General features: G+C 38.3%; 1 protein-coding gene across 2 annotated transcripts in view; it reads left to right on the top strand.

Annotated features, from left to right (window-relative positions):
- Positions 1-17074, top strand: part of LOC111146895 (A-kinase anchoring protein 11) — a 49577-nt gene that overhangs the window by 21097 nt on the left and 11406 nt on the right. For both annotated transcript variants that reach the window (XM_022502625.1, XM_022502624.1), the window contains exons 4-8: positions 840-887; positions 2312-2446; positions 3824-4085; positions 4661-9170; positions 12778-12933. In XM_022502625.1, the coding sequence (XP_022358333.1) occupies positions 840-887; positions 2312-2446; positions 3824-4085; positions 4661-9170; positions 12778-12933 (5111 nt within the window). The remainder of the gene's footprint in view (positions 1-839; positions 888-2311; positions 2447-3823; positions 4086-4660; positions 9171-12777; positions 12934-17074) is intronic.

Below are 17074 nucleotides of genomic sequence, written 5' to 3'. Positions count from 1 at the left end.
ATGCCATTAGATATTCTTTTAGAAACTTAATTCATATAAACTCCTGTAGAGAAATCCCTATATAAGGATGTTGAAGGAAATAAGTGATAATATCATAGGAAGTCAATAAGGGGTCTTGGAGACGTACCCCGGAAAGCCTTTCTGAGGGGGTGACATTAAGTTGGATCTTGAATGAGGAGGAGCAAGGCGTGTAAGCATCCAAGGTCTAGAGACACAGGTTGTGGGGGTGTTACTGCATAACAGTAACAAACTGGGCATGTTCTAGACCCAGAAAGGGGGCCCATGTGTATGAATAAATGTGAGGGAAGGTTGAAAGCCCCGGCTAACCCAGAGCCTAGGGACCTTGGTTAGGACTTCATAGTGGGAAGCATGGAAAGGTTTTGACAGGGGAGTGCCATGATTATTACTGAGACCAGGTGGGACAGGACCATCATGCAGATGAGAAATGGGGGCAGGGGGTGTGGAGAGAGGGAGATATTACAGGAGATAGGTTTGTGGAGTAGAATTGGTTAAACTTGTTAATGAAGTGGATGTGGGGAAGGTTGAAGAGCTGCATTATGGAACCAAATCTTTGGTGAAAAACCTTTGTGATGATTTTGAAAAAACGAATCATTTTGTCCAAGACAGCCAGAATTTAAAAAATGTATTTATTTTTAATTGAGGTATAATCGACATGTAACCTATTGGTTTCAGCTGCACTACATGATGCTTCAACATTTGTATGTAACAGTCAGCATTTAAAGTTTTCTGTGCTTTTTTCTGTATCTCTGCTCTGTCAATAATCTAATTGTGATAAGACTTAAAAAACTCAAATTAATGGAGCTTTATTCCTTATTCAGGTCACATTTCTAGGTTTTAATGAAGAAACAGATGCTGCTCATATTCAGGTATGGTCAATTTATTGAACTGGGAAAGACCATGGGAGATTATTTGGAACAGATTTTGAGATCATGAAATTTGCCTGATTAGCCCAAAATTTACACTAAACTCTTCTGTTAAATCATTCCTATTTAAAGCTAAAAGATGACTCTTGAGTGTGCTTTGGACATTTTCACTTTTAGCATTTTCCGAGTATTCTTGTTACGGAAAGTAGTTTTAGGTTAGGAGACCACAGAAGTAATTTATCTGAGAAGGTTGCCAACCACAAGCTAACTTTCCTCCATTTTGTGCATAATGTAGAAAATGAGACTTCATTTTTTTTTTTCAATTTGGATGGTTTTCCTAATCTGACTTCATCAGATCATTATATTTTTAACTGAGATAGAGTTCAATTTAAAAGGTGAAATTTGTAAGAAATAATGATTAACCAGTACAAAATTTTTAGCCTGATTTAGGCAGGTGTTTACACAGAAACTGGTAGTTGAGATTATGATCAGCAAAGGAGAGCTTAACGTTATATAAAGAAGGTTGAAGCTCGTGTAGATGTGGTAGGCATCTTTTTTTTCCCCCTACCTTGTGCTGCTGCTGCTTAATATTTATGATTGCCATGTTTTTCCTTTTATGGCAGTTAAGTGTCTCCCAAAAGAAAAAGTAGTACTGTTCATTTCATTATGAATAATGCCTGTCAGGTGATAATGAAAATTGCTGTGTGTCTTGATTGTGCCCTTGCCTGAAGGAAACTATTTAGACAGAAGGCACAAGAGAAGATATACTCCTGAGAACATAAGGCTGCAAAGAGAAGTGTTCCAATGTATTTCTCTCAGTCTACTTCCTCTTTAAGAGTTATTGATAAAGTCATGTTTATAAAGGAAAGTACTCTAGGTGGGGTCAAAGACATTAATTCTTTCACTGGGTAAAGTCTTTACATTAAAAAGGGCAAATGAGAAAAAAAAAATGTTTCTTTAATATCTTCACAAAATATTCAGCCAGAGTTTAATATAATACTTTGGAGGGGAAAGGCAGAAAAACAGATATGTATTTTACAAATATAAAAACTTAAGCTCTAAGAAGCACATTCTACTGGGAAGAATCCCTATATGTGGGAAATATTCCATGATTAACTTGAAGATTGCAGGTTGACATTTGCAGCTAAAAACTGTTAAAAGGCTAGTTGTCATGAATGTATGAGGTACCATGTAAAAATACTTTAGAGTTTGATGTCAGTATTTTAAAAGGCTATAGAAATAGCAGGTATTAAAATATTTTAGTACATTTTATTTTTGAGTTAAAAAATTATTCACGATAAACTACATATGTTAACTATTTTGAACTGAAAGTATATTAACCAGTAGACCTTATGGTTTTTGAATAAGGCTCACATTATAGGAATCTAAACAAAAGTGTTATTTATTGTATTTCTTTTTTAAATTAGGACTTAGCTGCAGTTTCTTTGGAACTTCCAGATCTTCTGAATTCACTGCACTTCTGCAGTCTAAATGAAAATGAAATTATTTGTATGAAGGATATAAGTAAATCATCAGATACAAACAGTGGTCCTCTAAGTCAGGTAACTTTTATATATCATTTCTAATGTGTTTTTCAGGGCAAATTTTACAGTGACATTTGACGGAGAATGTTAAACTCTTAAATGCTTGAAGTTTTTTTTAATGCTATCTCAAGGAAATATGATTTGTAAAAAACAGAACTCAGGAAGCTTTGAAATCACTGAAGTATAGAATAATTTTGACCATAGCTTTAAATTTGATCTTTTCATGTGTGAAGTTCCCTAAATGATATGCAAGTGCATATTAATGAATTTTTTTCCTGAAAATTCATTTCTGGATTTCTTGAATTTCTTCTACCTTTGGTTAAACTATAGAATCTTTTCTCCCTTCATGGCTAGTTCTAAATTTATATGAATATTGCATTCAGTGTTTTAGAGGACATAGTTTAACGTGTTTTCTGTTAAAACACAATTCATTATAAAGTTGACTTCTCACCATTTCAGACAGGTAGTTAGTTTTAAAACATTCAGCCTTTAGTTCTTTAGTAAGTATTATTTTGTTGATAATGTGTCAAAGATTTTGTTGATAATGTGTCAAAGAAAAGTGCTTTGCATGTTTTACCTCCTAAAAATTGAATCAGTAGGTTTAAAGTTTGGGTTACTTATTCCAAGTATAAAAGACTACTGTGTTCATTATGAGGTCTACGGTAAAAGTAGAACTGCTTGCCTCATTTTCTTCATTACGCTTTTCATTTATATTTACTTTGATTTGTTTGCTAGGATTACAAGACGTGATTAGCTATTATATTTGATTTCCACCTTTTTTCACTAAGTCATTTGTCAATATTTGCATTTTTAAAGGTAATATGTATGGCAAAAACTGATGATTTCTATTTTTAATCAGAGCTATAAATGTTATTATAAAATTGTAATACTAGGGACATTTAGGTAAAAGGAGGGGAAGATTCTTTTATGGTAGAAGGGAATGTGGTGTCCTGCTGGAAGCTACTGGAAAATGGGATACAAAAATAGAATAGAACTTGGTTCCTACCCTCTAGCAGTTTACGGTGTAGTTGGTGAGTTCAGTTAATGAACGAGGAAACTCATATATAGGCTATATAATAGGCTATATAATAATATTGGAAGACATGCCAGAGATATGGATAGTAAGCTCCATAACATTTCAGGAGATAGGACAGGTAGAATTTGAGTAGCGATAAGAAAAAGATTGGGAGAAAGAGAATAGGAAGTGAGAAATGTTGTAGAGAATCAATGAAGAAAAGAATTTAACAATACAAAATCAGGGAGCCTCTTGGGATGCATGCACTTCTTTTTTTTTCCCTCAGATTGTGTTATTTCTAGGCTTCACTTCCAGATAATACGCTTTAAATGTATGTTTTGAAAGTTGAATTATGTTTATCATCTTTCATCTTCCCCAAGAGTCAGCATTCTGGAATGCTCTGTGTCATGAGAGTGTCACCTACGTTGCCAAGACTCAGAATTGATTTCATCTTTAGTCTCCTAAGTAAATATGCTACTGGTATAAGATATACGCTGGACACGTACTTGCATGAGAAGCGCCGACTTGAGACTGCTAAGGAAGATGATGACACCAGTCAGTCCGTGTCTTCCATAGAGGATGACTTTGTCACTGCTTTTGAGCACTTAGAGGAAGAAGAGACCTCAAAGCCATGCCGTGATGGTTTGTTCTTTTCTAAACTTTTTCTTGAAAAGGGATATTAAAGTTTAGCGTTCAGTTTTAAAAGTTTTCAGGCTGAGCTGTTCAATTACAAATTATATGCAATTTAAACATTTTAACTTTTTTTTTTTTTTGATTGTGCAAGGAATTCATTCTCTTGTGATTTTTAAGTTCATTGTTATCTGGTTCTTGGTTTTGCTATTTCTGTTCTTACTTTGGTTGTCCTGTTCAAGCACTGTTCACCTCAGTACATTAAGTATTTGGACCATCCTGGGTTCAAATTTGAGAAGAGTTACCTGGTAGAGATACCACATTAGTGTTTCTAACACATAGGACAAGAAGCTAACCATTTCATAGACCAGATGTTCCCAGATGTCAGGTAAAATGAAATTATTTTAGTAAAAGGTATATTAGCTCTCAATTATGATTTGGGGTGAATCTGGTTAACCATATAGTGTAGAAGACACGTTGCAAATAAATATTTCATGCTTAAAGTCTACTTATTCCCACTGATATAACTTAATTTTTAAAAGATTCTGTTCACGAATAATTTGATCATTTTATTCTTTTTTCTACAGGAATAAATATTACCGCACTAAAGTGCCAGTGTGATGCTGCTTCTCAGACTTCTTCTGGGCACCAGGTAGAAACCCATGATTTAAGGATTCTCGTCAGCTCTGGGAGGCAGAAGTCATTGGCTAAACCTTCAACTTCCTTAATAAATATTCTGGGACATAAAGAACTACCTTCTGTGAAAACTTCAGTGACTACATTAATTACTGAGCCCTGGATCCAAAAGAGTTTCTACAGGTCATGTAATGCTTCAGATAAAGGTGGTAATGCACAGAAAACGTTTTTTTCTTCTTCGCCTGCCTACTCCTCTGAATCTGAATGCTCCAGTCCAAGTCCTGTTATTTTCTTGGATGAAGAGGGTTATCAGAAAAGTTTAAAAGCAAAACTTGAGTTACCTAAAATTCCTGTGATGAAAGATGATATAGAGGATTCGGACTCAGAAGTGAGTGAATTTTTTGATAGTTTTGATCAGTTTGATGAACTCGAGCCAACTTTAGAGACTTCCTGTCCGTTTCCAAAAGATCCTGTCCTAGGAAAGACATCACAAAAGAAAGGACACAAACATGAAAAATCTTGCTCTGTAACCACTGCAATGAATCCTCAAAAATTCAAGTTTGATCGTCCAGTCCTCCCAGCTAATGTTAGAAAGCCAACTCCTCGTAAGCCAGAATCCCCTTACAGCAACCTGTGTGATGCTCCGGATTCACCACGCCCAGTGAAGGCGTCAGGGGAGGACAGCGGCTTGTTTAGCCCTGTTCGATCCTCTGCCTTTAGTCCTCTTGGAGGCTGTCCTCCTGCTGAGTGTTTTTGCCAAACAGATATCGGTGGAGCTCAGCTTCATGAGAGTCATGATTCTCTTTATTACACCTATGAGGATTATGCCCATAGCATTTCATGTGAGGTGCTGAGCTCTGTTCTTCATACCCAACACCCTGACATAACCCCAGACATGAAGAGTATTAAAAAAGGAGAAAATAAAACCAGAGTTCTGAAGAGCGAAAGCCTTGAGCAAAAAAGTAAATCTAACAATAAATCCTTGATGATTAAAGATAGCATTCAGAAATTTGCATCTGATCTTGTGGAAAAAAGTTTGGGCAGTGCATTTAAAGACTTACAAAAGGGAGTCTCTTCATGTACCAACGCGTTGTGTCACTTAGCCATCAAATTGACGTCCTCTGTTTTTCAGGTGGCATTTAATGAACTGAGAAGGCAGTGTACGTTTTCACTGAGAGAACGTGCCATCAGCGGGCTGGCTAATTTTTTGGTGAGTGAAGCTTTAGCAAGTGCTTTACAGGATTTACAGTACGTAAAAAAGCAGATATTCACTAACACGGTTGCTAGGTTTGCTGCAGATCTTGCTGAAGAGCTTGTTTTTGAAGGCATCATGGAAGTGTGTCAATTTTCCTATCCTCCAACACCCGCATCTCCACAGTGGTGGTCGTCAGACTCTGAGGACAGAGTAGTAAAGTCCTATGCAAAAGACTTATCTGAGTCTGTTATACAGGAAGCATTTATTGAGCTTTCACAAGTCGATGTGACCTTCACGACCAAGGCAGCAGTTAGTGTTTCTACAGATAACATAAAGTGTGTGAGCACAGAAAATTTAATGCCATCGACACAGACTTCCACGTTTTCCCCTGCTTGGAACAATCAGACCGTAACAGCGACAAGACCCATGCAGGACTATAAAAAGGAGTACACAGTACAGCAGGCCTTGTTTTGTACATCTGGAGTTGTTACTTCTATACCAGTGCCCTTGGCAGGAAGTGCCCTTCTCCCATACCATATTTCATCTAACATATATCAGGCAAAGTCTCTTCGGTCGTCTGATGATAGTAATTTGAATGGCGATTCTACCCAGACACATGTTACCACAAAGAGCAAAGAAGAGGAAGTAGCATGTCTCAGAAATATTTGTTTACCCTCAGACCATAATCCAGGTAACCAGAAAGATTTTAAACCAACTAATGATATCGAAATGCAGAGCTCTTCAAAATTAACAAGCGATCCTGTGATTATTAGCAACTTTTCCACCTCAGTGGTGCACACGATTGTAAATGAAACATTAGAGTCAATGACATCCTTCAAAGGTACAAAAACCGTTGATGAACACACGGATTGTGTAACTATAGCAGTAAAGGGAAAACCCCTTCCCTTCCACTCTGATCAAGCAACACTGCAACAGAGCGAAGCTAGCAATAAGGACATGTTTGCCAATCAGTTATCTAAATCTATTATTAAACATTCCATAGATAAAAGCAAATCAACCACCCCAAGTGTAGATAAAAATGCCGGACCCAAAGAAAGCTTGCCTGTTTCCAGAGAAGAGTCACAGTTGACCTTGGAAAAGTTCCCCAAATTTCTTGATGCTCAAGATCACTTAACTCACTGTTCACTTTCAGCAGGAAAGGATTGTGCTCCCGAATGTAAAGGTTCTTCGGCTCATGGCTCTTCTTTAGAGACACTCCCACCGTGTCCAACAACCGCCAGTCAGAAACCTGATCTGAAGGAAGCTACTAAAGACAAACCTGTGACAAAACATAATGTGAATAATACAGCACTTGAGCCCTTGTCTTTTGGGCAAGAGCACCCTTTTCCTCATTCACATACTTTCTCATCCACAGTGCTTCCATGTGTAGATGGTTTGCATGTGGAAGACAAACAGAAAATTAGAGACGGAAATGTAATACCTGATACTCCTCCCTCCACTCCTCTCGTACCATCCCGGGCTGGTTCTGAATGGGATATCAAGAAGTTAACCAAAAAACTCAAGGGGGAATTAGCAAAAGAATTTGCACCTGCTACACCTCCCTCTACACCTCACAACTCATCTGTGGGCAGTTTGTCTGAAAATGAACAAAATACCATAGAAAAAGAAGAGTTCATGTTGAAACTCATGCGATCTCTTTCAGAAGAAGTTGAAAGTAGTGAAGATGAAGGGCATCCGGAAGTGGATGTGAAGCCTGAGCACTCAGGGAAGAAAGTTCAGTTTGCAGAATTGTTAGCTACCCACATTGTCTCTCTTGCCACGGAAATGGCAGCTTCCCACCTGGATAATAAAGTCATTCAGGAACCCAGGGTGAAAAGCCCTTGCTTAAATGCACAAAGTCAAAGAAGTGTGTCACCTACCGTTTTCAATCGCTCGGAGGAAAATTTACAAACATTACGCAATTTTGCGGGTGATCTGGCAGCGGAAGTCATTACAGAAGCTGAGAAGATAGCAAAAGTTAGAAGTTGTGTGCTTTTCAGGCAAAGAAAGAATAGTTGTTACATTGACGGGGGCCAAGATGATCGATCAGAAGAGAAGCTGGATAGAGAGGCTGTAGCCCACTCGAGAGAAGTGGATCCATTCATTCTTTTGTTACCACCAGGCTCCTGTATGTCCGGTCTGACCTACAAGTATCCCAGCTGTGAAAGCGTGACAGACGAGTATGCGGGTCACATTATCCAAGTGCTGAAACAGGAAGGCGGCAATAGTGAGTTGTTAATGGACCAGTATGCCAACAGACTTGCTTATCGGTCTGTTAAGTCAGGATTGCAAGAAGCCGCTAAGGCAGCCAAAATAAAGTGCAGCTCAAGAATGTTCCCCGTGCAGAGCTCACAGGTGAAGACCAAGAACGAATTGTTCATATTCTTGAATAAAGAACACCACCGAGAAGCAGATAAAGAACGGCCAAGTAAAAGAAACGGAGGTTACCTTTGTAAAAATCAAACTGGTGAGTGGATGCAGGACACACATAAAAATGAGTGCTCTGAACTGTATAGTTTTTCAGCTTCTCTTGCTCACAGCATAACAAGAGATGTTACAAAAGAGCTGACAGCGTCTGCAGGTGGCTTGCCAAAATCCTTAACAGATTCTTGCCTTTATGAAAAGTCTGGACGTGATGAAGACACTGAGTCTCACATCGAGCCAGAATTTCTTCAGTCTCTTCAGCCTTCCTCACAAAGTCACAGATTTTACCACAGTACGGGCAGCTTAAGTGGGTCTGGTTATGGAGAGAGTGTTGTTCAAGCTATAGAGCAGTATGCCAAGAAGGTAGTGGATGACACTTTAGGGCTCAGTTTAGGATCCACAGTTTCCCACGGGTCTGAGTCCACAAAAGCAGCCGATAGGGTCACGTATGCAGAAAAGTTGTCACCTCTTATAAACCAAGCTTGCAGATACTGCGACCGTAAAGAACTACACGATTGCACTGGAAATTCATCTCTGCACGCTTCCAGACAGGATTCACTTGCTAGTAGTAAGCCAGTTTCTAATTCAAAACTTAGCAACGTCTGTCAGGAATCTAGAGTTTTTCATCTTGATGTCCCACAAATTCACATTGGTCTCGATAAGAAGACAGTGCTTGCTGAGAAGATCGTTGCGGAAGCTATTGAAAAAGCAGAGAGAGAGCTGAGCAATACCAGCTTGGCGGCTGATAGCGGAATTGGACAAGATGGCGTTAGCTTTGCTGAGAGCCTTACCACAGAAATAATGACATCAGCAATGACGAATGTTGGACGTGCGGTCAGCAGGTGAGTTTCAGATTCCTTCTGGGTCTTTACGATAAAAGTTAAACTCGATCATATGTGTCTTAGGTCCTGTTAAGAAAGGTGCAATTATTTTTAACCCCAAGTTAACAAAAACAATTTCCCTACTACATTTGTGTGGGGTTTCATATCCCATACGTTACTCTCCATCTCTGTTGTCTAATTATGCCCCCAACAGCCCTTTGAGGGAAGGTGTTAACCATTTCCTGAACTAGAAGAGGAGGCTTAGGGAGGATAGTCGTATTGCCCCCATTCGCAGAGCTGGGAAGTAAGTAAAGCTGGATTGAAGAAACACCAGAGAGTTTTAGACGGCAAATGTAGATTGTTACTGTGATCATTAACTGCTCTGAGATTAAAATTTTTTTGTTACGGTGTTTTCTTTCCCTTCACAAAGGTAAGTTTTCTTATAAAGAGCATAATTTAACCAAACTGCTGTGAGGAGGAAAGCTTTAAAAAAATTTCTCCAAAGATTTCCTTTACTGCTGTCACTTCTCTTGATAGGTTCCTGTCCAAGTTCTTTCCGATGGTCTCACAATGTCCTGTTCTTCAGTAGCTGTGCCTTAAGCTCAGGGATTCCAACCAACACCTTAGTTTAACTGTTTTTTCCCTGGAAAGCATCAGAACCAATTTGTGTTTTTAGTTTGTAGGATTTTGTTAGTCCCACGACAGAGAAAGTTCCTAGAGTTGAGGTGGAATTTAACAGTGTCACAGGATTCCTCAGATTTTTTAGAAGTTTTTGTCAAAGCCATGGCAAGGACCACCTCTCTTCTTAGCCATCTTAAAATAAGGAGATGGAGTTTGGCCAGGACTCTGGAGGCCAGTTGTTCCATGGCATCCTCCTGTGATGTTTCTGGTGAACCAAAGGAGGTCTCTTTTTGCTGTAATTGTGTAGCCTTCTTTCTCCTAGAGCAGGGGTTGGCAGACTATAACCCACAGGCCAAATCTGGGCTCTGTTTGTTTGTTTTTTATTGTCTGTGAGCTAAGAATGGTTTTTACATTTCCTCAGTGGTTGATAAATCAAAAGAATACTATTTTGTGACATGTGAAAATTATATGAAATTCAAATATTAATGTTCATAAATAAAGTTATATTGGAACACAGCTGTGCTCATTCATTTATGTATTGTCAATGGCTGCTTTTATGCTTTAATGGCAGAGGTGAGTAGCTGAAGTAGAGACATGGCCAACAATGCCTAAGTGTTTTCTCTTTGCCCCCCCCTTTTTTTTAAAGATTTTATTTATTTATTTGACAGAGAGAGTGAGAGAGAACATGAGAGGGAAGAGACACAGAGGGAGAAGCAGACTCCCCATTGAGCAAGGAGCCCAGTGCGGGACTCAATCCCAGGACTCTGGGATCATGACCTGAGCCAAAGGCAGCTGCTTAACCAACTGAGCCACCCAGGCGCCCCTGTTTGACTCTTTATACAGTAAACATTTGCAGACCTGCATTTTCTTTGTCACAACTACCTGTCAGTTCTTAATACGATGGCAGACATATAATAAGTGGTTAGTAAATACATGAAAGAATAAGTGCTAGTAAACTAGGCCTTTCCACAGCTGAAGCAACCTTCCTCAAGCAGAACTGGCCTCAGGCTATTTTAACTTTTTCTCCCTGTGCCTCCCCTAAGGCCCTGGAAGGAAAAAAGACTCTGCCCTGGATTAGACTCTCTAAGATATCCCTCCCAGGGCCTGGCTCATGCTGGTGCTATTGATTGCTCCATATTTTCACTTTTCCTTCTTAATCCCTTGGGTGAGTAAGTAGGCCTCTGGAGTATTCCTACAAGCTAGTGCTGTTCTGGTCCAACTTTCTACCAAGGCCAGTAGAATATTACTTTGTAGTTCTTTTCCCTTTTCTCTTCTTAACAATGGTGTAGGGTTCCGTAAATGCTGATTATGAAGAGCTGGCTCTGGTTCGCTCAGGGTCCTGTTTCCCATTTTCTATTTCTGAAGTTTAAATGGTTTGCCTTTCAAGCTTTAGAGGGATTTGTTCAGATGGATTATTTTTAAGGGTATCATTTGGTGTCCCCTTTCTTATAAATGTTTGATTCATGAAAATAACCATAAATATTTTACAAAGCTGTAATGTACAGAAGGGTGGTATGTGGGTGGTATGTGAGTGTCAAATGGGGAATTATATGGTAGTTTATTTTTAGCAGAGCAAACATCTGAACTGTATTCTGAGCTATTCTTTCTGAGCCAGAATAACCCAGCAGTCATTAAAACTCTTCTCTGGACCTCATCTAGTGGGTCATTTCAGCCAAAAAACCATTAGATTTCAGCACATTCCAGAAAGTGATAAAAATTTTTAAAAGAACAAAGTTGAGCTCTGTTACGGCTCAAAACTATAATGTGCCTGTCCAGGATAATTCTGGTTGCTGTATCTTAAATATAAAATGAGGATAGCCCCAGAGAGGGGTGGGGCAGTTCAGGACTTATTCTGGGCACTGGGGATACAGAAATAAGTAAAATAGTCAAAAATATGTGTTCTCTGGAGCTTATGTTATGGTAGAATAAGATAAGTAAAATAGCCGCGTGTGCCGCCACACAGCGCTAAGTGCTTTGGAGGAAAACTGAAGCAAGTAGGGAGGTGTGGGGGGGGATGGTGGAGGCAGGGGGGAGCAGGTGGGGATGGTTTGCAGTTTTGAATAGGCAGAGGGGGAAGCAACACTGACAAAATAACGTTTGAGCAAAGAGCCAAAGATGAAGAGAGAATAAGTCACATGGGAATTGGGGTGGAGAGTTCCAGGCAAAGGGATAGGATCATGTGTGTTGGGGAAGGTGCACAGTGGCAGGCGTGGCCACAGTGAGTAGGCTGGGGAGAGTAATAGGTGCGACACAATGGAGACGAGGAGAAGGTATCATATCAGTAAATTATGTTATAGGGATTTGGACCCTCACTCTGATTGGTGTGAGCCGCTAGAAGATTTTGATCACAAGGCTAACATTTTTACTCTTCGTCTTTGAAAGTATCATTTTAAACTGCAGTGTTGAGAATTAAATATAGAGGGACAGTTACAGTAATTGAATAGTGACTGGCCTTTCTTGTGAAGATGGAATAAAAATATAAATGTCTCTTTTTCATTAAGAAAAAAATAAGAAGGGTTATGATCCTATGCTCAAAATCTTAAAGAGATTTTGGCTAGTTTGACTCTAGGCCTGATTGACAGTACTAGAATTCTTTGAACTACTGATTTTGTTCTTAAAGCCAGAAGGAGCTTCCTCTCAGTACAGATTAAAGTACTGTCTTACAAAGTAGGTGATAAACAGGAATTTGTGCTCTTCTGTAGTGGTCCCAGTTGAAACTATGAATTGCTTTAAAGAGAATTTAGATAATAGAGCACTTGGGATGGATCTATAATAGATACAGCTCAGTTGACTTGGAAAGTAGTATGCTTTCCTTCAAAGTCTCATTATTAGCAGACACGAAGGGTTGGATGGGCCACTGGTGTGGCTGTGAATGTCAATTCTTGTTTTTGTAATCTTTATCATCAAAGTGATAGTCTTAGAATTCAGAATCTGATGACTTTGGATTGATTTTTTTTTTTTCCTTTTTGCCCTCCCTCCCTCTCTTCTTTTTTTTCCTTTTTTTCAGTCCAAAAGAAATAGAAGAGTTTCAGTCAACGGAGTCTTTTGGCAGCCAGCAGATGAATCTCAGTATTGGTGAAGACAGCACTGGCAGCTGGTCCAATTTAAGTTTCGAAGATGAGCATCAGGATGAAAGTAGCAGTTTTCATCACCTAAGTGAAAGGTAACTAAAATTGTGCATGTGATTGCATAGTTCAGGTCCTCAGACCTCAGAAGTAAATTTAGACTGGGTGTTTAAAAATCATGAATTTGAAAATCTTTCATTATTTGTGGAATGTATTTTATTCTCCATAATGTGGTTCTAATGGTTTTTCACATTTATTAGGTACAATAATTAGCCAAGCTAAGCTTCTTCCAGGTGTGCCAGTAGTTGATATGAAAAATATTGCATACATTTGATTTTATACCCTTAGGATTTTCCTGGACTTTTGTATTTCTCACTTTTTAAAGAGGGTACCTTTTTTCTTTAGAGGCTGAAAAAAAAGACTGTGATCTATAAAAGGTATCTAAATGATTCCGTAATTTTTTTGTTATTAGTGAAAGTAATATCTTTTTTGGGAAGGATTCCTCACTTACCCTGCTATTCAGGAACGAAATGACTTGGAGCATTTATATTTGAAGGACTGAAAATATATAAATTCCTTATAAAAATATGGTTTGGTACAGCAGAAGGCACTTACCTCATATATAACTTGTCTTAGTTTATTTTGTTTATAATACCAGCCTCCGCATATTTTATTCTGATACATTTGTCTCATATTCTTAACTCTCTAAAGGCATTCCTGACTAAACTATAAAACACCATAAATTTTAATCCACATTAATTGATACTGGAAATACTAAATGCCATCCAGGGCTGAGTCTAGGGAGAGGAAAGGTTTCGTAGTTTCAGGCTCTGGAAAGGACCCTGTGAGGCTTCAGTAGAACAGAACCCTTGGAATTGACTTACCAAGAGGAGTATGTGAGAAAACTGTGGGAGGAAGGAATGAAGGGAAGAAAATGGGTTTTCACCTGTTAGAGCACATCATCTCAGAGCATTTTGTCTGATGTTTAGATTAACTAATAGTATTAATGTTTTATAAAACATCTATTTTGTCATAGTTTCTTAAAATGCTATATGTAAACCATCAATACATCTTAAAATCTGGGTCCAAAGACCGTCTTTAAAACTGGTAGTGGGAAGTAGGGGTGATATCACAAACATCTTTTGGCCCTTTCCATAAATCTACCTGGAATAGAATGTTAACACTTAAATTCTCCTCTTGTCTTGGAGAAACACAGGCTTCTAGAATTTCAGTAAGGGTTAACATTGCTGTTTAGGAAATCCTGGTGTTAAAATGGGTGAACTAGGGTTCATGGTGGGTGGCATTAAGGGGTCTGTAGCCAGTTGAACAGCTCTGTGGAAAATGTTTGATTGGTTGGCTCTGTCCTTGGTTCTGTCCTCTTTAGCATTTTATTAGTAACAGAGAAGAAGTAATCACCCTGCCCTGCCCGCCCCATCTGCGGTTTTGCTTTCTGTGGTTTCAGTTACCCATGGTCAGTCGAGGTCCAGAAGCAGATGACCCTCCTTCTGACGTGTTGTCAGAAGGGCACTTGTTGCCCAGCACTATGTCACTGGGCCTGTGTCATTCCCCTCACTTCATCTCATCATGTAGGCATTTTATCATCTCACATCATCACAAGGATGGTAAGTACGTACAAGAAGATACTTTGAGAGAGACCGACCACATTCACATAACTTGTATTATAGTATAATGTTATAATTGCTCTTTTATTATTAGTTTTTATTGTTAACCTCTTACTAGTGCCTAATTTATAAATTAAACTTCATCATAGGTATGTATGTAAAGAGAAAAACGTAGTATATGTAGGTTTCGGTACTGTCCATGGTTTCCAGGCATCCACTGTGGGCCTTGGAATGCATCCTCTGCAGATAAGAAGGGGCTGCTGTGCTCTTTATTGTGAATGACTTAAAACAAAGATGAAAAGATCATCTCATTAACAGAACTAAGTTTCAAAAAGACCAAATCAGGCAGAGACTAAAAGAATTATGTTTAACATGGCTAAATGGATTTGGTTCAGAAAAATAACTGAATTCAGGTTGGGGAATAACTTGTCTTCACAGCATTTTGTCAGAAAAACACCTGTAGTTTTAATTGAACATAGTAATTAATAAGAATGATTATGCTATGTGGTTATTGATGTTCAAGCACAAAGAAAAAGTGTAGGGCTTATCCAGGGTTGGTGGTAGCTTGTTGAACATACAGTTTCTCGAGAGATTAAGAGAGATTAAGATTCAGTAGGTCATTGGAGGTCCCAAGAATCTCAGATGATTTTAATGCAGGTGGTTCAGTGACCACATGTAAGATATATGGCTGCACATGTTTTGTCTTTTGATGACATCTGGTGTAGGAACTGCAATTTCCTGGTACAGAGATCAGATAAAAGACTTCAGTGGTTTGGACACTTCATGTGCTTTTACTCCCAAGTGGGAAGTTTAGTAGAGGGCAACAGTTAAAAAAAAAATAATAATTTCAGAGTTTCACAGGTGTTTATGAGGAGTTTATAGTTATTTGATCTGAAAGAGACTTGTTCTGTGAATGAGTGTCTTAAGCATTTCAAGCAGTCTGTGAAGTTTTTAGAAGTTATGTAGTAGATTAGGTAAGAGATGAGATTGGGCTTACAGAATTTTTGAGATAATATTTACGAGATATGTCAAAATCAATAGTATTCATGTGACTGAAAACCATGATAAAGAGTCTTAGCCCTTGGGGCCCCTGGGTGGCTCAGTGGGTTAAGCCTCTGCCTTTGGCTCAGGTCCTGTGAGAGCCCCACATCAGGCTCTCTGCTCAGCAGGGAGCTTGCTTCCCCCTCTCTCTCTTCCTGCCTCTCTGCCTACTTGTGATCTCTCTCTCTCTCTCTGTCAAATAAATAAATAAAATCTTAAAAAAAAAAAAAAAAAAAAAAGAGTCCTAGCCCTTGACCCCTACTGGCTTGAGGTATACCTGCTCTAAGACCTAGGAAATACAAAAAGATGGAAAATACACAGATAGGAATAGATAGATAGGAAATAGGAAAAGATTTAAAAGAAAATGATGGAAGCAAGGCAGTGTTCAAGAATGAAATAGGAAAAAAAAATGAAATAGGAACACTGGTAAGTGAAGAAATTAAGTTATTTTATGTCTGGTTAATGGAGGATGATTGTACTTCCCAGTTTGCCTGGAACAGTCTGGATTTACTTCCGCTGCTCTGGTATAATTAATGGTGACTTCTTTCATTTCCGAAAGTGTCCTGGCTAAATGAGGAATTATATGGGCACCCTAGTTAGTGGTGCTGTTTTATAAATAACTGACTTGAAATCTGACCCATTTTGAGGGACAAAAGGAAGAGGGGGGAATGAGGTTAAATGGAGGAAGTTTGAATCTTTTGTCTTCATGATTTTTAGGTGTTATTTCTTTGCATGTTCACCTAAACTTGATAGATTTTGATAATTAATTAAAAGGAATCATTATTGTTGTCAGCGTATGGGTAAGAATTTTAATTTTGTAGTATTTTTGTCTGTTTAGAAAATCTATTTTATTAATAGAGGTTCTGTTAATAGAGATAAATGCAATGTTTGAGATCCTCAGTTTTTCCTTTCTGTTTGGCTCATAGCAGTCTGTCCATTCTGTGTTTCCATGTTTTCCCATCTTTGATCTGTCTGACAGCAGGCTACATAGGTAAAACTCTGGCTGTTTTCATGGTTTTGTAATAGAGCTATATTTGTTGGAACGTAGGTTGAAAAGTCACTGCTCAGTTTTAACTTTTCTAACACAGTGTAGTTTGTGACAGCTTGCTAGTGCCAGAGGAAACATGGATATGTAAATTTTTGAAATTGCTTGGAAACTCTTTAGAACTTTTAAATAATCATCCTTTTTTTGTAACCCTGTCAATATTTACTGATGCACAGAAGATGATTTTGCGTTAATTCAGTTTTTAGAACCAGAATTTTGGTTTATGTACATATTAATTTTTATAATTGCCTAATTTTATAATAATTCTATAATTGCCTAATGTGGGGGAAATATAAGCTGCTTAACACTGCAAACTAATGTGCTTACTAATTATTTAAATGACTAGAATTTTAAATTGCATGTTTAGGTTTTAGTCTGAAAATTTAAGTTTAGTTTTGTTTCCGAACACAGTCGCTTTTTGTTTGTTCCTGCTTTGCCGCAGTTTTAGAATCTAGTTGCTTTCTTCTTTTGATTCAGTACTTTAAGAAGGTATCTGTGTGGCATTAGTGACTGGCCCACCAGACAGGTATG

Source organism: Enhydra lutris, unplaced genomic scaffold (genome assembly GCF_002288905.1).
Source record: "Enhydra lutris kenyoni isolate GAN:26980312 unplaced genomic scaffold, ASM228890v2 scaffoldscaffold15, whole genome shotgun sequence".
NCBI lineage: Eukaryota > Metazoa > Chordata > Mammalia > Carnivora > Mustelidae > Enhydra > Enhydra lutris.
This window is presented reverse-complemented; position numbering and strand designations above follow the sequence as displayed.